Genomic DNA, 21,155 nt, shown 5'->3' with positions numbered 1-21,155 from the left:
GTTACACGAGAGCAAAGTACGGCGCATTCACAGTATTACTTGTTTTGTTTCTCTGTTGTGTTCCTGTTACTTCTGAATCGACTGTCTATTCTCCAATCGTATTTGTTTCTTTTATATCATCGAACGCCGCAAACAATTGCATGTAGGGGAAGGGGGAGTACTGGGGTGGGGGGGCCAACAATTTGCGGCGTCGCCTAACGTGCTAAATCTAAATGTGTAATTGCTGTGTGTATGAGTTCTCGTTTAACTATCACCTAATATGATACAGTCGGGGTGTCTCACTCCTCCAATCTCTATGCTTATATCACCAAGTGTATAAATTACAATGTCACTTAAAGACATTCGCGAAAAACCTTTAGAGGAGAGCACAAATTTACAATACTAAAAATATTACACGTGTGTACTCGGTACAACGAAAGAAACGTCTCACTTTTTCGGTTTTTCTTTCCACAAATTTACCTTCATCGATTAGTGTTAGATATATTTACAACATGGATTTGATGATAGCGCGAAATTAAAAAAAAAAAAAAAAAAAAAAAAAAAAAAAAAAAAAAGGGGAAAAAAAAAAAAAAAAAAAAAGAAAGAAAGAAAGAAAGGGGAAAAAAAGAAAAAGAAATCAATGCAAGTAAACTTGGATGATGCGTACACAGCCGCCCCGAGTGAGCGGTCCGAAGGCGTGTCAACGCCGTGTACGGTAAGCACGCCGAAGGAATATTTATACAAACGTGCTGCTAAATATTACAGCGATACAGTTTCAGCGAGACTCAAGACACGGTGCCGCTGCTTATCTTTCCCAATTGCGCTGTTTGCGAAGCAGGAGGAGGAGACGAAGAAGAAGGAGGAGACGGATGCTGAGAACGAACTGACTTCTTCGACGGTGGGATCTGTTCGTCTTCTTCCTCTTCTTCGTCCAACGTGTCGACCGTTTGCGACTCGTTCGCTTTACCGGACGACAACGACTTCGAGAACGATGTCAATCGAGTCCTTTTCATTTTCCGCCGTAATCTTTTCGACCCGTCCGCCGAGTCGTAATTCGGATCGTTGTCCAGATCGACCAGCGCGATCACCGCTGACTGCATAGGCAACGGAACCTTGTCCGTTTTAAGTTTCGAACTCAACGGAGATCCACCTTTATTCGCGGTCGACGATTTCCCCGTTTTTCCGGACGTGTAAGTACTTGCTACGCCGGTGAGTACCGTAGAAGCGTTGTCCAATCCAGAACTACACCATCCATCCAACTTACAACTCGTGGTAACGTCCGAGATCCTGAGAAGACAATTTTTCCCCGGTGAATCGGATGTACTCGAGTCTGTACCCTTCTTGTTAGTATTCTTAGTGTCGGTAGAATTACAATTAGCCTTCGGATGAACAGAGCCTGAGGTCTTGCCAGTGTGATTGCTTCGAGTATCCAACGTAAGAATCGCGACCACCTTGGCCGTTCGTTGTGGTTTCTCGTTCATCTCCGTGAAACTCGAGTCATCCTGTTTCGTTAAGTCTTCGGACGCAACTGCGTTTCCGTTTGAATCTGTACTCAGTGTTTCTGCCTTCGTAGGTGACGACTCCTGTGCTTTTGTGTCGCCAGACGAATCTGTCTTCCGGACGTGTTTGTTTCCTCTCAGAGGAGATACGTGATTGGGACTGGACTTTCCTGGATTTAGAGTAAAATTTAACCCAGACCGGGTAACTCTCGCCACCTGTTCGAAAGTAGGAACCGGTGTGTCCGGTCGTCGTTTTATAATACTTGCGTTTACAACTGGAGACTCGTTGGACTTTTTCGACTTGGTAGTATGACCACAGACGTCCTTCATATCCGACGATTTCATTGGCGGTATCGAACTACTTCTTCGAAACTGAGCAGGATTTAGAAAACCGTTATCTAAAGACTTGGAACTTCGCGTGGTTGGTTTTTCGTAAGATGCATGCTGCTCCTCGTTTCGTACCGGGGAATTTACATTAGACGATGATCTGGTTACTGGCCTGGGAGAGGTTTTTAAACAATCTGCCAAAGGAGTGTCTGGTTGTCTTCTTTGGACAGATTTTGAGGGACTACTGCTGGGCGGTGGAGTTAATGAACGCCCAGCACTGGATCTCGTAATTCTGCCCTGTTCTGTAACAGGCCTTGGTGTGTCGGGTCTTCTTATCCAGGCTACCTTAATCGCTACTTCCTTCTTACTAATACTTAAATTTTCACTCTCTTGATTTTGCTTTGGTATATTCGATTCAGTAGAACTTGCTCGAGTATCCGTGTCTTTGCTTTCAGCATTTTCAACCATCACATTTATTTTTGCTCTTCTCGTAGTTACTCCATGAGATATTATGCCTGGCTTACGAAATTTCAGCTTACTCTCTAAACTAGGATCAGATTCAGTCGTCTCATTGGATTCAAGAATGTCCGTGTAAGATTCTGCTGGTTTATTGTCGTTACTTTGCATCAACTCAAATTTTGTTTCTTCGTCGTTCGATTCAGCACAAGTTCCTTGTTGTTCATTGTTGCCGGTCTCCTGACTAGAGCTTGTTTCTATCACAGAAATGGACACGTTACCGTTGATCGAGTCGTCCTTTGCGTCCGAATTTAAATTTTTACTTGATTGTTCCTTATTTGGTAACGTTTGTTCTATGTTCACCTTTTCCTTGAGATTGTTCGGACTTCGCGGCCTCTCGTTGCTTTCCGCGTCGACGCTCACGTCTACAATTTCACTTTCTGTTGCCTCTGATCGTTCGTCTGTTATTTCAGTGACTAAATTTTTTGAAACAGAACCGCTTGTTTTATCTGCGACCGATTTCGCGGTAGATTCGTCTACTTCCCGAATTATTATTTTATTCTTTAACGGAGTTGACAATGAATTTTCTGACACGTTGATTTCTTCGGATAGATCCGAGTCAGACATCATTTTTAACGTACCCGACTCTGCCACGGTAGAACAAGAGCTATGATTCTGTGAAACAAAACTTACATCAGGATTTTCTGGGTCCTCTTCACAACTTTCTTCGTCTGTATTGTTACACTTCGTCTGTATCTCCTCTTCGTCGTCAACTTTCGTATCGATCGTGATAAATTCCATAATTTTACGTTCTTCCCGCACGCTGGATACCGATCCAGCCACTCGAATACACGCTTCTGTATCTAAAGAATCTAAACGTACAACAGAATCAGATTCATCTGTCACGTCTGTGTTTTTTTTCAATTTTGTCTTTAGCGACGATGCCGCGACGACGCAATGATTTCCGATCGTTTTATAATTCTCAACAGTCCTGGTTGAATCTTTGCTAGCAGAAAATTTGACGTCCACCTTAGTCAATTTCAGTTCTGGCAATTGTCCTTTCGGATTTATAGTACTCTGCTCATCGTCAGGCTTATTAGTAGTGTTCAATCGTTTTGGACTCGAAGTGGGTGGTGGCAATGGTAGTGCGAAACTTTGTTCCGCCTTCATTCTCATCTCCAACTCCCTCTGCTTACGGATATTACTAGCTCTGCCCCGACACTTCGGTTTTATACCTGGCAAGATCGGACTCACGTCCAACGTCCACAGATTTATCTTCACGTTTCCTCTGGATCTCGTTCGCGGACTGTTCAAATCGAAATGATTTTGACTGAAAGATTTATTATTCGAACGGTTTTTACGCTTCGGATACCCCCCTCGCTCAGAATCGTTTTGATCGTTTGTTTCATCCTCCTCCTCATCATCCTCGTCCCCTTGACTCTGACTCTCTGTATGACTCGATTCCTCGTCAAGACTGTCTTCTACCACGTCCTCTTGAGACTCTGATTCCGATTCTGTGGTAGTATCGCTCTCACTTTCCGACTCCTGGGCACTCTTACTATTATTCCTACGCGACCTCCTCCTCCTATTCGCCGGCAGTTTCTTACTGACTAACTTCTTAGAATTACTAGCATTATTAACCTGATTCTGCGCGTCCTCGCGTCCGAATGTTAAGGGTTTTTCGTCATCGTCGGCCAACCTCATTCGCCTCTCTTCCTCCTCACGCAATGCTCGCAGTCGATCCAACTCCCACTCTTTTTTCTGTTCCTCCAACTCTCGCTCCGCTGCTGCGAGCTGCGCCGCGGAAAAAGCACCCTCCGACTCTTCCACAAACTTCATCGCGTAACGTTCTATGGGCGTGAGCTGAACGCAGAAAAAGTTATTTCAATAAAACACACGATTACGAACTGCGATATTTTAAACGTTTATGTTCACGCGAATAAAGAATCGTAATTCCAGGCTTACCTGTGATACCAGATTTTGCACTTCAAGTTCAGCCTTACTGACTTGCACATCATCCTTATCCGCCTCATCTAAAGGTATATTCTCGTCGAACTCTGCCAAATCGGCAACAGCCTCAGCTTTGGCAGTTTTCGCCGCTTGAACATCAAGGTCCTCTTCAGCGGCAGCGAGAGCACTTTCCAGTGCACCAATCGCCGCTTTGTCATCCACACCCTGTCCCTGACTGTCTTTCTGTAGAAACTTCTCACGGTCTTTGTTCTGTTCTAACACTTCAGCCATTCGCATAGACGCATCGTTCTCCGTTTGGTCAATATTGAAAAGATCTTGGATAGTAGACTGTGGATACGTAACGGTAAATCATTCATAAATCATGTATAAAACAACGCGTATACTATGATCGGAGACGATTTTTATATCTAATACTTACGCTCTTGAAGTATGCAGTTGTGAAATTGCCACCCTCGATAGCTAAATCTCCGAGCAATCTCTTCTGATTTGCCTTCTTTAGAATATTTTCTTCTACGGTTTTTTCACTTACTAACCTAAAATTGTAAAATCAAGTATTATAATTTGAAATGTCTTCGCAAACGAGGCACACTGGTTTCTTCATACACACCTGTAGATATGTACATCCCGTGTTTGACCTATTCTATGACACCTATCTTGCGCTTGGGCATCCATAGTGGGATTCCAATCGCTGTCATAGAATATAACAGTGTCAGCACCTGTAAGATTTACACCCACACCTCCGGATCTCGTCGACAATATAAAACAGAATATTCGTTTGTCGCCGTTGAATCTCTCCATAAGAACCTACATTTTTAGGAAAAAAAAAAAAACATTAAATCGACTGTTAAAAAATCAATGAAAACGTTGGTAGTAAGCGATTATTACCTGTCGTTGATCTACCCTGGTTGTACCATCTAAACGTAAATATATATGGCCATGGAAATTAAGAAAAGCTTCTAACACGTCTAACATTCTCGTCATTTGTGTAAAAATTAAGACTCGATGGTTGCCCGTTTTAAGCTTTCTGAGAAGTCGATCCAAGGATTGTAGTTTCCCGCAATCGTACTGTATCAATCGGGGATCTGGGAATTGAGTCATCATTGCACTAGTTACTGGATGGAACAACGCGAATTTCGGCGACAGTTGACGTTGCAGCTCAGTCTGCATACGCCTTTGATCGTATAGTTTATGTGGAGGTGGATGTGAAACATGAAAACGTGGCGTGGGTGCACACACAGCAGGAACATGTACAACAAACCTGTAACAATGCAATTATACAACATAAAGTATAAGTAAGGAATTGTGGAAACGCATTTAGCATTTTCTTAATTCCACTATTGGGCCGTACCTTTCAAAAACTTCCTTAAGCTCTTCAACGATTTGTTCTGTACTTTTAATTGCCTCCGCAAGCGCTTCTGTACGAGAAAAGAATTGTCTACGCGTGCGTGGACTGTCTTTAGCGTTCGTGCAATGAACCCAACCATTGTGCCATCGACACGCTGTAGACGGTTTTCCAATTCTCAATGCCATGAATAAATCTTCACCGTATAAAGGACATGCTGCGCATCTTCTTTCATTAATATTCGCAATAAGACGGAGTTTGGCTTGTCTCCTTTGCTTTCGTTCTTCCTCTAATTGCGGCTGCAAGAAAATATTTCGTTCGCGCATGAATATAAGGTGCAGACAGGAAATTCATAGACAAACTATAATATCGTTGAACAGAAGACAATTACCAAATAAAATTCGGACTTTGGACGTTCCTTCATTTGTGCCTTTTCAGATTCTTTTTGTGCGTGTCTAGTAACAATACCGCAACGAATCGATTGCTGTGGAGATTGTCCATTGCCAGCGGATGGCTGCGTCTGAGAAGCAGTCACGTTCAACGGTGGTACTCTCATTACTGGTCTTCCACTTGTACCACTCGTTGCTGTAGTTACTACTCCTCCTACAACTTTATTCACCGTGGCTGCCGAAGTAGATAGGCCCATCAGAGATTTAGATAAAACTGTTAAGCGCTGTCCGCCGGGCGTCATTACTGGAAACGAAACTGCAAACGTAACAGTATGTTAGATATATGTATTATTACAAGTTCCAATACAAATAAGGCAAAATTACTGTAGAAACTTTTTTGTCACAAACATAAGGAGACATTATTCGTGATCATGCATTGTTTATTAAGGTATTATTTTAAACAACATTCATTCAATGATGTGCATAAATGACATGAAGAAGGAAGTGGTGCACACACTGCTTGAACATAGATCACAAATGAGGGGTCAGTGGGATACGAGCATTCATGGGACAAACCTGTGTTAGTGTTTTGCTGATTCGAAGTCAGAATGATATGTCTACCAGTAGATGTTTGAACCAGCTGTGCAAAACTAGGCACTGCTATTCTTTGGACGGAATCACCTTGTTTAACTGTGACTGTCTGCGTGGTTAATCGTTGCAGTCCATCTTTGATATTTGCATTCCCTACTGTAATCTTCTGTGCATTCGTTGCTGCTGTAGTTGATGTCACTGTTGTACTTTGTGGGTTATGTGCTAGTGTTCCAACAGGAATGGCTATTTTCGAAGCAAACACAACAGATGTTTTTACACAAATTGTGAATTACATATAATACAATATACTCAAATATAAGTTTTTGTTAATGTGCTCTCGATTCTAGAACGTTTATAACAGGGGAGAATGATATAAACAAGCTGGCATGAGAGATCGATTTCTTTAGCACCACTGCAAGAGTAATTACACAGCGATGGTTGAGTGTAACCACTGATCGATGATGCAAAGGGACCAAGAGTTTAGAACTGAATGTAACACATACATATGAATAAAGCGTTTAAGTAAAGAGTCATTACCTTTTACACTACCCTGATGCTGAACCAATTGTACCGAATATCCCTGTAATTGTTGACCACCTGATACCCTTAAGGTAACGCCTGTAAACATTGACAAAATAATTGTAAACGCATAACAAACCAATCATAAAGATCTAAATATCTGCAGTGCTAATCGTAATTTACCTTGCCCTGTAGTGCTTTGATTGTTTAATGTTTTTATCAAAGGGGACGTTCCAACCCTTGTAGTGGGTAATATTCCAGTCAAGTTTTTTAATTTCGATGGAGTCTGCTGCGGAGTGGATGGTGGTTTAGCTTGATTAGACAGTCTAACATTAATTTTTATTTTTCCAGGTGGACATCTTGGAGGTGGGTCTGGTTGACTATCTATTTCTTCAATAAGCTTTCGGGGTGTTTGTAATCGCCTTACTCTATGAGCCACAAACGCAGTATGGGTTAACTCCAAATCGCACAAAAGAAGATTCAGACTAGATAAGTCGATATGCTGTAAGATACATACGTTATTCTTATTTTCAGATCTTGAAAGGTCAATTGCTTAAATAAGGGGAAAAAAGTACTTAATGTTTACCTTAAATGGATCGTATTCCAGAGCACTCCATATTAACGAAGCTGTAACATATTCAATAGCGTCCATTTGAAATGGCGACACTGTTGGTCTTACTTCAAATAAGTTTGGATGGTTACACACTTTACGCAGTTGCATTAATACATTGATGACGCTTAATAGATTACCGCTGGCCAAAGTCTCTTTTGTCCTTATAGAAAGAAAAAGGAAACAGTTATACAAGCTGGCATTAAAAATGAAAAAATTGGATATGAAGATGGACGCAATGCTTACTTTGCCCTCGACATGAAATCATCGTATAGATATCGCTGCCGTTTTGATAATCGGCATATAACAACATGTTCGTATTTTTTAGGCAACTGTTTTTCTACTTCTGTCTTTAATCTTCGTAGTAAGAATGGCCGTAAAACCTGAAAATATACAATTTCTAGATAAATAACACGAATAAAATACACTATACTATTTTAGGAAAATAGAAGTAGAAATGTTTCTCCAGACAGGATTCGTATGTCATACCAGATATATTCTGACACGCGAGTTTTAAAAGAGACTTAATATTTCGCTATGTTTATAAAACAGACACACGATATATTATCATGTGTCTGGGTCGGTAGCGAATAATAAAATATGTAAAAACATGAATACGATGACAGACTACGTACAGACCTTATGCAGACGACGAATAATGTTTTCATTGTATTCACTGTTTCCTTCGATCATTCCCGTAACAGGGTTACTAAACCATTCTTTGAATTCTCTGTGTGACTGAAAGACATTAGGCATTAAAAAATGCATTAGAGACCACAGTTCCATAAGATTATTTTGAAGAGGGGTGCCGGTAAGCAGCAAACGTCTGTAAAAAGAAATAAATACAATAAAACACGGTTACAATATACGTAATATTTGTAAAACATTCCAAATATTCACCGTTGCGTTTGAAAATTCAATAGCAACTGCCATCTTTGTGATTTAAAATTTTTAATGTTTTGAGCTTCATCCAATATAAGGTATTTCCACTTTTTTCTTCTAAAGCTTTGATGATCCTGAATGACCAGTTTATATGATGTTATGCAAATGTGAAAAGCATTGGGTTTTGTCCAACCTAAGAAATGTAAAGTATTATACACGCTGCATTTTTAGATATCTGTCGAATCTATTAAACATACAAAATATTACCTGTCCTTTTCTGCTTTCTTTCTTTTTGTGTTCCATAGTAAGTCAGAATCTTAAAACCGGGACACCATTTCTTGCACTCCATTTCCCAATTAAGCATTACAGAGGTTGGTACTATTATAAGATGTGGGCCCCAATTACCTTTTTCGCATGCCAAATGTGCGAGTAAAGCAATAGTTTGTATGGTTTTACCCAAACCCATTTCGTCTGCCAAAATACCGTTTAGTTTTCTGTCGTACATTGTAACAAGCCAATCCAATCCTATGTGCTGATATTCTCGGAGAGAATGTTTTAAAAGGAATGGAATTTTAGTAACAACCTGGAATATGATTTACGCAACATTAGGAAATTAAAACGTAAGTTCGATTCTAATTAGTCTAATTTACAAAAATTGTCGTAATAATCTTTTCAAAATAAATCAACAGTGCAATTTATTTTACAAAGAAGAATATCACTTTGCTCTACCTTTCAGAAATAGTCATGCGTAAAGAACTTTCACACAACTTTGGATTGAAAGGCCTTCTCGATTCTCAACTATACAAATGATACTATTTAAGAAAACTTACACTAGTAGTCAGTAAAGTATTCCCCTTGGGTTGAATGCTTTCTGCCAAAGCGGCGACGTTATCCATTTCGTTGTGAGCATCTGAATGATCCATTTCTGCAGTCTTTAAAATATTACAAATATGTCAAAATTTGTCCTCACCTAAACCGGATATTATTAGATAATAGTTGAATATATTGTTTCACCTTGTCAGTTGTAGATTTTTCTATAGATATATCTTCTAAGAGAGATTTAAGACCAACATCGGCTTCGTTATCGCTTTGCGTTTGAGACTCTTGTTCGCCAACTTCATTACTACTTTCTTCACTTTCATTTTCACTACTAGTACACTCCTCGTCATTCTCTTGACCTTCCTCTTCTTTTGTGCTTTCTTTATCCGATTCTAAATGAAGAAGATTGCACACATTAGTCGTTATCGATAATAATACTTTACACATTATTTCAAGTACATCTAGTATCTCAGACAAATGCCTCAAATTACATCAAGGAGTGGGATTCAAGAAATGAAAACCATTACTTGAACCGTCAGGAATGGTAAAGTGTCATCACTGAAGTATAGGTATTGTAGAAAATAAAAGTAATGTGATATAATAAATATTCGTTACATACCTTGACCAGGCTCTTGATCAACATCCATTGGAACGTCCGATATATTGCCATATTTAGCCATAAGTTCATCGATAGACATTTCATTTTCAGCCTGAAAGAACTAAATTTGTATACAAGAAGATTCATTACTTTCTTTTGTAACATTAAAAAGTTATGTACTTTGAGATCATCCAATTCTTGTTTATAATCTGTATTTTCTTCCAATTTCTCTTGTTCCATTATAGTTTCTTCTTCATCCGAGGATTCGTCTGACGCAGCAACAAAATCTGTATCACCATCTACTGCCTTTTCATCGTTATCCTATTTTAATAATTATAAAAATTGATCATTAGCACTAACTGTAAATATAATGAGAATTCTAATTCAATAGTTGCAATTTTCTATACATACTTCCTGCGCAATTTCTTTTGAAGGTGACAAATTTTTATTTCTATCTTCTAAGTAATTGGGTGGCAAATCTTTCAAAAGATCTTCTAATGGAATTTCCGATTCTCTCTTTAATAATTCAACCTCTTCTTTGTGGTTTGTTACAGACTTTAATTCCTCTTCTGCCTTAGCTATAGTTTCTTCGTCGTCATCTGAACTTTGGTTTGGTTGGAAGTCCTCTGAATTAAAAAACGCAATTATTATGCATCAGTATCACTGAGATAATTTAGTAAAGCATCAAATCTGATTGACTTACCGTCAGAATGAGATTTTCCAGGTGGAATTGGAGAGGATATTCGTGAACTATTCATGGAGGCTGGTATACTTTGTGGGCCATCAGTTTTATTAAGTCCTTCTGTTAACCATGTCGAATATTTCTCAGTTTGTCCAACAATAAAATTTAAATGTTGATCTAATGCTTGTTTTCTTTTTTCTTCGAGCCGTGTTTGTTGTTTATACTCCACCAACTTAAAAGAAAGGGAAGAATAAGATACGCGTTTTTCAGTAATCTTTTTACAGGAACAATAGTTTAAAGATCATCAAACAAGTGTCCCGCAATAATTCTTTGATTGCATCCACATAATCAATACAACCATACACAATTAGCAGACTTTGCTGTTCCCACAACGAGCTCACATTTTCAATTAGGATACACTGAAACTGCCGGCTTAATAGTGTGGGGTCAAGCGTAAATTTACATATTTATAAGCATAAAAAAAAACACTACCTTTTCGACGTTTGTCCAGAAAGTTTTGATTTCTTTAGCAATAAAACTAGCAATCTTCTTTAGCCTAAGTTCTTGAGACTTCTCAGCTTTTTGTGCTTGTATTGCTTTTTCCTGGAAGTATTTCTGAACCATGCGCGCGCATTTTTTCGCCGCAGCTTTCTTCCACTTTCGTTCTTGGGCGAAGTCAGCAGCTAACCAAACCATTTCCTCCAATAAGTAATCCCAATGAGCCTTTGTACGAGCTGGTTCCTGAACCTTAGGCAATCTTCTTTCCGACCACAATCCTTCACGTTGCAACTCGGCAATCCTTTGCATTACATATGCTTCCTGCAAATCATATTCATGAATTAACAGAGCTAGCCTTTTAGATATTACACAGTTCAAAAAGTCCACGCAACTCGACGCACCTGTTTAGCCTTTTCTACAATTTGTTCTTGGTTATTTGTGATATCACTTGTTGTTGAATTAGAGACAGGTAATTTAACAAGTTTAACAACAGGCTGAGAGGGGCTAATAGTAGGCGCAGTAGATGTTTTTGCTATTGTAGTAGTTACAGTTGCAGTAAGTGTAGGAGTGAGAGTAGAAGTAACTGTTACAGTTGCAGTAGTAGTGGTACTAGTTGTTGTAATAGTTGCAGCTGTTGTAGACAATTTGTCTGCAACTGGAGATGCTGCTACTGCTGCTGCTGCTGCTGTTGTTGTTGTTGTTGTTGTAGCTGTTGTTGTTGTTATTTGTTTCGGTGAGCCTGGAACGAGTGGTGCACTCCCTGTAATGACAAGGAAAACAATTCAATACATACATAAAATTGTTAATACACAGATGTCTATTGTACTGTCTATTGTACAAAGACGTCTGGTTCAACTTCAAAAATCAAGAATATCTGTATCAACAGCGCCCTTGGGCCGAAAAGCGTACTGCTAAACAACCTTACAAATGCTGCGAATTGATTTTCCCACACAGAGTAGACTGTCTCAAGATAGATAAGCTTGACACAGCCGTCTAGTGTGGGACTATATGAAAAAATATTCTACCACATTAACAAAGATCTGATACCACAGAACATAAACTACGAACTTAAAGATGAATATAATATAAACACAATAAACAATTTTATCAAAGAAATAATCACTCTCAGAATTAATTGTGGGGTGGTGGATATAAGCTAGGCTTATGGAATATGAGCTAGGAGAAAAGTACCCTACTATTTTTTATGTAAACAGAAGTAACTATTCTTTGTAATTTCAGAAGCAACATGCATAACTACATCATTGTTAAATTTCGTTGTATTATATTTACTATTTCCCATTAATAAGGCAAGGTAGTATTTCGTGCCTTTTTAGTCAGTAAATAGTTTTGTTGATTGTAATTCTTGTATCAATGCTCGTGTTTTATTTAAGCTTGATCATTTTTTCATGTAACACACAACAAGCATTGAAAAATATATATATGACTATTAAAAATAATTTTCAAGAAGAAGTATTTAAAAGAACTGTAAACAAAAATTGATTGATCTAGACATCAAATGATATGCCTGCAGTAATCACCTATAATGAGCGCGGGTGCTAGAGTAGAAGTAGGTGGAGAGTGAACGGTGACTGGTGAAGATTGAATTGCTGCTCTGAAGGCAAACACCATGCCATGGCGGCCCCCTTGAGGCCTACCTGGTACGTGTCCTATTATGCATACAATTATTCAGTTGATGTAAAATGCATACTAAATTTTCTATTGTTTTTCCACAGTTTCATGTATGCTTCTACCAAAAACTTTAACAGTAAGATTACGATTATTGGCAGGTAGGGTACTATAATTTACTCAACTTTCTTCTGTTAACCTTTAATAATTTATATACGATCATAATCTATTTCACAATTTCTATACTGTTTGTGGCAATAAATGTAATGGTATGCCACCCACTACTTTGGGAAATATGATTCATGCTATATATAAAATAGTATTGTTGAATTAACTGTTAACTACTGTCAAATGATTCTATATTATTCAATTAGTTACAAATACATGTATAGCAATTGTCTTCTTACCTTGTTGATTGAGTTGAGCTACTGCAGCAGGCAATGTTGTGGATACTGCAACTGGTGTAACATTCATACCAGAGATTTTTACTTCTGCACACTGACTCACAGGAACTATTGTAGAGACTGTTGCTGTTACAGTTGCAGTTAAAGGAATTTCTGATATTGTTGGCAGTGGTACTGTTAAATCTTCGTCGTCGTCTTCTGGATCTAATCTATGTTGTCGTAAAAAATGCAGATACTGAGGTGTTGGCGGTCTCTTCCTCCAGGTTTGGAAATCCATCATGTTGCCTCCAGCATGAAGAAAAAACAGCTCTGATGCATTGTCGGCATATTTTTCCCTTATTGCACGCATTCTTTTCATTTTGTGTTCCATAATTCTTCTCCTGTAGCCTGTTGCATCAATAGCGCACATAATAGGTTTTTCAGTGGAATCTGCTAACTTCAACTTCTTCCTTGCTGGCGGTGATTGCATTGAGGCTTGAGATGTTGGTGCAACAAACATATTTCCAATAGAAGTTCTTACAAGTTTTGGAGATGTTGCTAAAACAACTTTAGGTGAATTCTGACGAGATGGAGAGGCAAGAGGTGAACCACTTGCACTTGCAACTCCCACAGTACTTGCACGTGGCGGTGTACCACTAATATTAACAAGTCTTGTAACACCAACTTGTTGAATATTAGAATTTGTTGTTGCACTGCTCGGTATGACCTATAATACAAATGAAAGTTTATGCAATTTTTTACAACGATTATTTCACATGAACCTAATGAAAATTAAATCAATATGTACCTGTGCAAGGCCAGGAACCTGTGAAGTAATAACAAACTGTTGTCCACCACCTGTAGTGAGAACATTAAGCCCTTGAGCACTGGCAAGAACTTGTTGCAAACTAACAGTTTGTTGTGGTGCACCTCCATTGCCTCCCCCATTGTTTCCTCCACCCCCATTAAGGGGTGGCAAAATAGGTGCAGTCTGCTTATCACTCATTACATATCACACTGTAACATCAATTAAATAACTTTTTTATAAACGATTAAAATTTATTTGTATGTGTACCTAAAAAATAATTACTTCTCATAATATAACTAGATATTTATTATAACATTGTTGTATTACAATATCAATAACATGTGAAGATAAAAGCACACTAAAGGGTGTATTCATCTAATAGCTCAATAAATAAAAAATATTTACTTTTTCATTAATATGTACTACAAATATTTGGAACCATTAAACCATTATTTAAAGATTTAATTATATATTTAAAATAAGCAAAAAACAAAATTAATATATCATAACATATTGTGCTAAACTTGAAATATAATAAATGAAAAACAAGTGACATAACTAAGTTTATTGCTTGCTCTATTCTTATCAATTCACTTTTAAACAGAGCTAAAATATACTATATTTAAATACACACCAGGTTAAGAAAAACGCAAACAAAGACAAAAAAAGACAATTTCAAACATGAAAGAATTTAACTGACTTCAAGTTGCAAGTCATAAGAAATTATATTAAAAACAGTTTACTTTTAATAAACACATGATTGTTTCACAATTAGAAAAGTGTAAAGACGCTAACTAAAAAAACACACGAATAAGAAACAACATCAACTATAACTTCACTAATTATTAATAATCGTTTATTTTTCAATTATTCAAGGTATGTAAACAATTTGTCGTACATTTTTACTCCAAATATGTACATTCTATTGTTGCCTCAAGTAAGGTAATCCCAGTAAGTCAAAATGAGAACGGTAATTGATTTGTGAAAAAAGCGCCGAAATCAAAATTTCTCCGTCGATCCAACTGATGCACCACATTGGAATTTATAAAACATGCGTATTGCGCAGAAGAAAAAATACACTGAAAAGTACTATATCAGGAAGACAAAGAACTTATCTGCGATCAACTGCACGGTGAAACGAGCGATGTCATTTAAAATATTGCGAGATTGCAACGAATACGCGATGGTCCGATATCAAGCATTCAGGGCGTTCAAGTTTTCTTATTAGAAAAATGTCAGTTTATCTTGATACAATAACAACAACCGTCGCGCCAGACTATTAATGAAGCCTTCTAGCAGAAGAAAACAATATTCCCGATATTTTCAACTGCATCGCTTCCCAAGAAAATATATTTTTCGCAATTGCGTCAGTGGAGCCTCGCGGCGATACAAAGGAAATTTTTCGTCCGCCATGTTGGCGTTGGTCCGATAGGAGGGCGGACTTACCATAATGTAATCACAAAATTCTGCGACGTAGGTGAGCCATCCACGAAAATAATTGTTACACCCGTGATCGACGAGCGTTAAATTGCAATTAGGTACCTCACGTAATGTACAGTGCATGAGCTATATCTAATATTTTACAGAACATTTTCGCTCGACTCGCTCAAGGACGCACACACTTCTAAACATGGCGACGGCTCCCGACAAAATTTCGACCGCGGTCAGACCGAGAGCTGCTCGCTGCTTCACGTTTACACAAGCCGCAGAGAGATGCCGCTCCGACTGGGCACCAATACTACGATTGGCTGCTAGCAACCGGATACTTGGCAACGTGGCAGTTAAAAACGTTCCTGATTGGTTACTGGTCAAAATATTAAAGGGACTGGTTTTCCTACCACAAATCAAATCAGCAACTATTAAATATTCACGAATACAGAATTCTTGAACATTTCATGAAACTCATTGCTTCACAAATGTTTGTGTACGTTAAAACAATGAACAAACCAGTAATGGTGCATATTACTTCATTACTAAAACTTTAACCACAGAAAACTTTTTTTAAATTTGAAACTTAATTCAATCTAGTTATTTACAGAAAAATCAATTTGTTGAATATGAACCGTACAAGAAATATTCGTATAAACTTTAAAATAATGAAATTGTATTAGTACAGAAAATAGGTACAATTCCTTCATAATGATCTTGAAAAGACTACGCGTGACCGACAAATATGGGCATACATTTACACGTGGTATTACATCATTTTACATTCCTGGCGTTAGATCTGAAGCCGTTATCCAAATGTTTCGTTTTAATTTGTACAGCAAACAAACTGATATCGCAAACGCTATACATATATCTCCTTAAATGTTCGTCTTCATACAGGTAGTAACACGGCACGTGCTTCGACTTTAGAATCATATATTTATGTAATTATAATAATACATACAGCATTATTTATTATCTCTTGCAAATTATCACCTATCATTTTAAATATTCATTAAGAATTACTGTCCACAACTGTATGTTATATAATATTTCTACAATTAATTGGGCACCGTAAGTTTTTTTGTTTCAAGTATACGAAATTTAAAAATAATTTTTCATGAAAAGAATGTATTTGTAAAAGAGAATATAATAATTTCTGATTTAAATAAAATTTTATAGCAAGCGTAACATAGTTGTACGGCCATATGCGGTCAAACACACCACGTGTTACCTTACGACTACCGCATGCGTTAATGTTCGAAGGTAGAAAACAGGTGAAGATAAAATAGGAAGAAAAAGGTTTCTACTTACTCACTTTTCGATTGAACTTTGATGATGTTTATTGCGTCGACATTTGTACGTACCTTCTAGCCGAATTCGAACAAATTAATATCTCGGTAATGAACGTATCCGCGAAATCGTTTCACGGGACATGTGTTGAACACATTTTTGAACGTGATGACGAACTCCCTACAAGTTTTCTGAGACAAAACTGTGATCGTATCTACGATGGATCGCGAATGAGCCATGACGAAATAACAAACGAGAATTAATGTCCTAGAATTTACAGCACATTTTTTTCTGATTCTATTCGATTCTACTGTCCTTAACGAGCTGTCCGCGTGTGATACGTACAATCGTAAGAATGACGCTGGGGTCATTTCGGTACTCGGCGCATCATCTTTTGGGTGCCACTGCTATATTTACATTGATCTACGTAGTATATGCGATAATGATTTGAACTTTTTAACTAAAACAGGCGATTAAAAATAGATAATCTAAAAATTTTTCTTTTCTCCTTCCTCTTTTTCTTTTTTTGAAATAATTTTGATTTCTTGTCGAATAACTTTAAAACAGGATTACATTTCCATCACAATTACGTATATAAATACGTCACATCAATTCAAATAAAAGTAGTGGATTCGTTAATTTTAATTTTCCGGAAGTTTGTTAGATACGTTTTTTTTTGTTGATTTTAATGATACAAATATAAACGGAATGTTAAGATGAAACTTATTTACATGGAATTTAGAACGAACAGTTGACGCAATTATTTTCTTAAGCATGACAAAATTAAAATCAGATATAGATCCGAAATTGTCGGATACTATGATACAACAATTAGAACGCAGACATATTAGCACTATTACTCAATTTATAGATGAGGATCCTGAAAAATTAGCGATCTTTACGGGACTGTTGCTGAAGGTACGTATGTAAGATTACTAGAAACAGTAGTAAAAAAAATGTTTTAGCGTAAAATCAGAAATTTAAGGTTAAATTTGCAGGATGTATTGGATGTTAAAAGAACAATTTTGCAGAAATATGGAGGTTTTATAAGAAATGCCTGTGATTTGCTTGAAATAGAATTGAACAATATAATTCCAACTAATTTATTAAGGTACTATAATTAAATAATATTCATGCAGTACAAGTTACATGAAAAGCTAATAATTTACACCTAAGTAGTTTAGATAATTTATTGAAAGGTGGATTGTACCCAGGCCAAATATATGAAGTATGTGGTATATCATCAAGTGGTAAAACACAGTTATGTTTAACAATCGCAAGTAATATTGCTCTTCGGTCTAATAGTCTTGTACGATATATTGATACAAAAAAAGATTTTTGTGGTTCAAGGATAGAAGAAATTTTATTAAGAAAAAATTGCAGTAAACAGGTACTGACATATTCTTTTAGTTATATAGTAATAACATAATACGACATGTCATAAATACATTATGGTTTTTAAATGTAGGTTATAGATGAAGCTCTGGATCACATCAGAGTATGTACTATAAAAAACTTGCATCAATTATTGAAGGTTTTACGTTGGTTAACAATTGCCTTAAAAGGTGAAACAGAACAATGTCGTACAAGAATTATAATCATTGATTCATTGCCAGCGATAATTTTCATGTTGTCTAATGATCACAAACTAACAATTCAACTAAATCATCTAGCAAATATGTGTCATTTTATTGCCAATGAATTTCATTTATCAATTATCACAGTCAATTTGGTTACTCAATGGAGTTTTTCTGGTGAAACAAAAGCAGCTAGCACAAGTACAAGTGAAAATCATATTGGAGTAGTCTCAACATTGGGAAGATATTGGGAAGGTGTTCCTAATACAAGATTACTAATAAAAAAATTAGAACATGGAAATAGGAAGATTTCCGTATTGAAAAGCTTTCAATTAGAAACAAATATTACACGCACTTTCAGTATAAGTAGTGGTGGTGTATCATGTTCTTAATGTTGTGTAATTATATGTTTACTGTTATCTGATTTTCCAAACATCTCTTACGTAATTAGTAACCGACGATATGAATATGTTTATAAAAGTGTACGCAGTTTACACACTAATATAGATAAGTTTATGCAATAAAAATAGATTTAAGTTTGAACATTTGCGCAGCAATTTTGTATTTGCCGCCTACTCTAAATGTACGACATACGACAGTATCGTTCCCAACTTCCGGTGATGAATGATTTGCTACGTTGCCACATTTTCGAAGTGTGGACGGTAGCATAGCAGTTTATAATGGTTATATTAGATTAGTGTTTGTTAAAGTATAGTGTTAATTAATTGGTAAGAACGATGGCTTCCTTAGTTGCGGATTATGGAACTTCCTCAGGCTCAGAGAGCAGCGATGACGATGTCTCAGAAAATGGCGATAACACGTAAGCTTGCACCCACGTAAAGTTGTATGCCTCCTTTTTTTGTTTTCATTCTGCGTTTATCCTTTCGCAGCATTTATTTTCCTTTTTAAAATGAATTATTAGGCTTTCAACACTTTGTATCTTAATGTAGATGTGTGCATCGATTTTTGTTAGGTAAAAAATTTCTTATGTTCACACATGTACTTGTGACACAAATATTAAGTATATATTTATTTTCATTATGACTTATATTCCACAGTTGTTTAACATCAAGTCATCAACTTTTGTAATTTGATAATTTCTCAGTAGTTTATGAAGATTTTATATATCTATAACATTATTTTATATATGGTGTCACAAAGATGATATTACTAGTATAAGTATGTATTATTGACTTTTACACTTATATCTACATGAACGTGTTAAGATGAAATTGATGATTAAACGTAAGATTGAACTGGTTCTTTGTAATCTGATATTGCCTAACCCTTAGTTTTAAGGAGGAAGAAGAAGAGGAAGATGAGGATGAAGAAAACTATGAAAATAATAGAGAATCATCGAATGAAGCAGCTTCCAATGAGAAACTTCCATTGCCAACACCAGATTTTAATAGTACACCCATCATGAAAACTTCAGTCTTCTCAAATCCCTTTGTTGAAGCAGAGAAAGCAAAGAGTGCAATTCTTGAGAAACATGTGAAAATGACTCCAACTTTAGATGATACAAAAATGATAAATGGTAGAAAGATTTGCTGGAATTATAGAAAAGGTAGATGTCGCTTTGGTCATAATTGTACTTTTGCACATGATTCTGATTTACATCGAACAGCAGCTGAATTAGAAGTAATTCGAGCACCACAGGAAACTATTATTTGTCAGACTCAATATAATGGACAAGTTTCCATAAATGATGATGATGAAATAGATCAAGAAAATAATCAAATGAATAAGCGTAAGAAAAGGCCAGGCTTAAGTCAGTCTTTAGTACCTAGTAAGAAAGTCTTAAAAATGTACAAAGCACAACAAGCTAAAGCTGTTAGTAGATAAATTATATTACATCTTCAGCTTGCAACTACATACGATTAGCTACATAGAATGAGAATATTTTATGCTTTTGTATGTGATCTTATACAACAGAGTTCATACATAGAGAATTAGTACTAATATACATCGAAAATCAAAGTCATGAAATGAAGAAAACTGTATGAACAAGGAACACAGTATAAGAGACTTTTATCTCTTTAAGAAATAAAAAGAAGTAGACACTTCCAATAAAAGTTACAAAGGAATATGTCACCAGTCATAGATACTTCAAAATTAATTGGAAGATTAAGATTGAGAATTATTTAAATACTTGATATTTATAGGAAATTGTTTGTTATGTATATAAAAGTATACTTTACTTGTATAGGTATTACTTCCAGGGACCTGCATAAATATATTTCTATTTATATTTGGCATCCCTAACTTGCCCATAATGAATGAAATATGTCTTCTAACGAATTGATTTTTAATACGTAATTCAATTATGTCTCTATTTCAATAGAAAGAGGCAGCTACACGGAAGTTCTTGGTATTAGAACTCAGAGATATTTGCAAATATGTAGGTGGAAAGTATTATTCTATTGAAATATTCTATAGAAAATACCACTAGAGCTTTAAGAAGATTTAGACACTGTTTAATGTACAGAGCAAAAAAAAATCGTCAACTTTATGAATTATATGTAAAAAATGGATTATATGAATTATGTACAATATTGTTAACGTTTTGTCCTGATTAAGGTGGTGAATGTAGTATCTACATTGGGTTACTAACAGTAACTTATGATAATCAAGGTATACCAAAAACAACAATTACGCTTCCACTATTCGTTACACCTTTCTATATAATGTTATAAAACTGGGCTTCTCTAATTCCATACTGACATACATATATGATTGTTAATTTTGTATTTTCGACTTAGAGATATCATATTTCTTCCTTTATATGCACTTTACCTACTTAAGTATTTTTAGTAGAGAAAGCTTGTCTTACCAGAATAAAGTACTGTTTGAACTCTTCGGACTTAATACTTGTAGA

At 36.5% G+C, this 21,155-nt stretch overlaps 3 protein-coding genes across 3 annotated transcripts; 2 read left to right on the top strand and 1 right to left on the bottom strand.

Moving 5' to 3' along the window:
* Positions 1-758: 758 nt before the first annotated feature.
* LOC107187894 (helicase domino) lies at positions 759-15,603 on the bottom strand. Its single transcript, XM_015576081.1, has 27 exons — positions 15,426-15,603; positions 13,980-14,188; positions 13,196-13,898; positions 12,701-12,829; positions 11,564-11,922; positions 11,157-11,483; positions 10,686-10,896; positions 10,394-10,608; positions 10,163-10,303; positions 10,004-10,094; positions 9,580-9,776; positions 9,396-9,497; positions 8,833-9,148; positions 8,584-8,758; positions 8,323-8,509; positions 7,930-8,066; positions 7,660-7,846; positions 7,257-7,575; positions 7,092-7,172; positions 6,540-6,797; positions 5,966-6,279; positions 5,581-5,873; positions 5,118-5,490; positions 4,840-5,036; positions 4,651-4,765; positions 4,227-4,559; positions 759-4,124 (listed from the first exon to the last, which is right to left on the bottom strand). Exons 2-27 carry the CDS (start codon positions 14,175-14,177, stop codon positions 765-767), a joined length of 9,318 nt encoding a protein of 3,105 aa, XP_015431567.1. The 5' UTR covers positions 14,178-14,188; positions 15,426-15,603; the 3' UTR covers positions 759-764.
* A 1,871-nt stretch (positions 15,604-17,474) lies between these two features.
* LOC107187890 (DNA repair protein RAD51 homolog 4) lies at positions 17,475-18,820 on the top strand. The gene is made up of 4 exons (XM_015576076.1): positions 17,475-17,618; positions 17,699-17,811; positions 17,880-18,090; positions 18,169-18,820. The coding sequence occupies exons 1-4, from the start codon at positions 17,475-17,477 to the stop codon at positions 18,667-18,669; spliced, it is 969 nt and encodes a 322-aa protein (XP_015431562.1). The 3' UTR covers positions 18,670-18,820.
* Positions 18,821-18,903: 83 nt separating this feature from the next.
* LOC107187903 lies at positions 18,904-20,126 on the top strand. The gene is made up of 2 exons (XM_015576101.1): positions 18,904-19,097; positions 19,570-20,126. Exons 1-2 carry the CDS (start codon positions 19,015-19,017, stop codon positions 20,120-20,122), a joined length of 636 nt encoding a protein of 211 aa, XP_015431587.1. The 5' UTR covers positions 18,904-19,014; the 3' UTR covers positions 20,123-20,126.
* Positions 20,127-21,155: the final 1,029 nt, after the last annotated feature.

This window comes from Dufourea novaeangliae, unplaced genomic scaffold (assembly GCF_001272555.1).
Source record: "Dufourea novaeangliae isolate 0120121106 unplaced genomic scaffold, ASM127255v1 scaffold112, whole genome shotgun sequence".
NCBI lineage: Eukaryota > Metazoa > Arthropoda > Insecta > Hymenoptera > Halictidae > Dufourea > Dufourea novaeangliae.
This window is presented reverse-complemented; position numbering and strand designations above follow the sequence as displayed.

Excerpts from the sequence above, each read along its gene's own strand:
- LOC107187903 (XM_015576101.1), top strand. The coding sequence starts at position 19,015 with ATGGCTTCCTTAGTTGCGGATTATGGAACTTCCTCAGGCTCAGAGAGC. Across the intron at positions 19,098-19,569 it reads TCAGAAAATGGCGATAACAC|TTTTAAGGAGGAAGAAGAAG; the intron begins GTAAGCTTGCAC and ends CCTAACCCTTAG.
- LOC107187894 (XM_015576081.1), bottom strand. The coding sequence starts at position 14,177 with ATGAGTGATAAGCAGACTGCACCTATTTTGCCACCCCTTAATGGGGGT. Across the intron at positions 12,830-13,195 it reads AGCTCAACTCAATCAACAAG|GACACGTACCAGGTAGGCCT; the intron begins GTAAGAAGACAA and ends TATGCATAATAG. Across the intron at positions 6,280-6,539 it reads TCAGCAAAACACTAACACAG|TTTCGTTTCCAGTAATGACG; the intron begins GTTTGTCCCATG and ends TTACGTTTGCAG.
- LOC107187890 (XM_015576076.1), top strand. The coding sequence starts at position 17,475 with ATGACAAAATTAAAATCAGATATAGATCCGAAATTGTCGGATACTATG. Across the intron at positions 17,812-17,879 it reads ATTCCAACTAATTTATTAAG|TTTAGATAATTTATTGAAAG; the intron begins GTACTATAATTA and ends ACACCTAAGTAG. Across the intron at positions 18,091-18,168 it reads GAAAAAATTGCAGTAAACAG|GTTATAGATGAAGCTCTGGA; the intron begins GTACTGACATAT and ends TTTTAAATGTAG.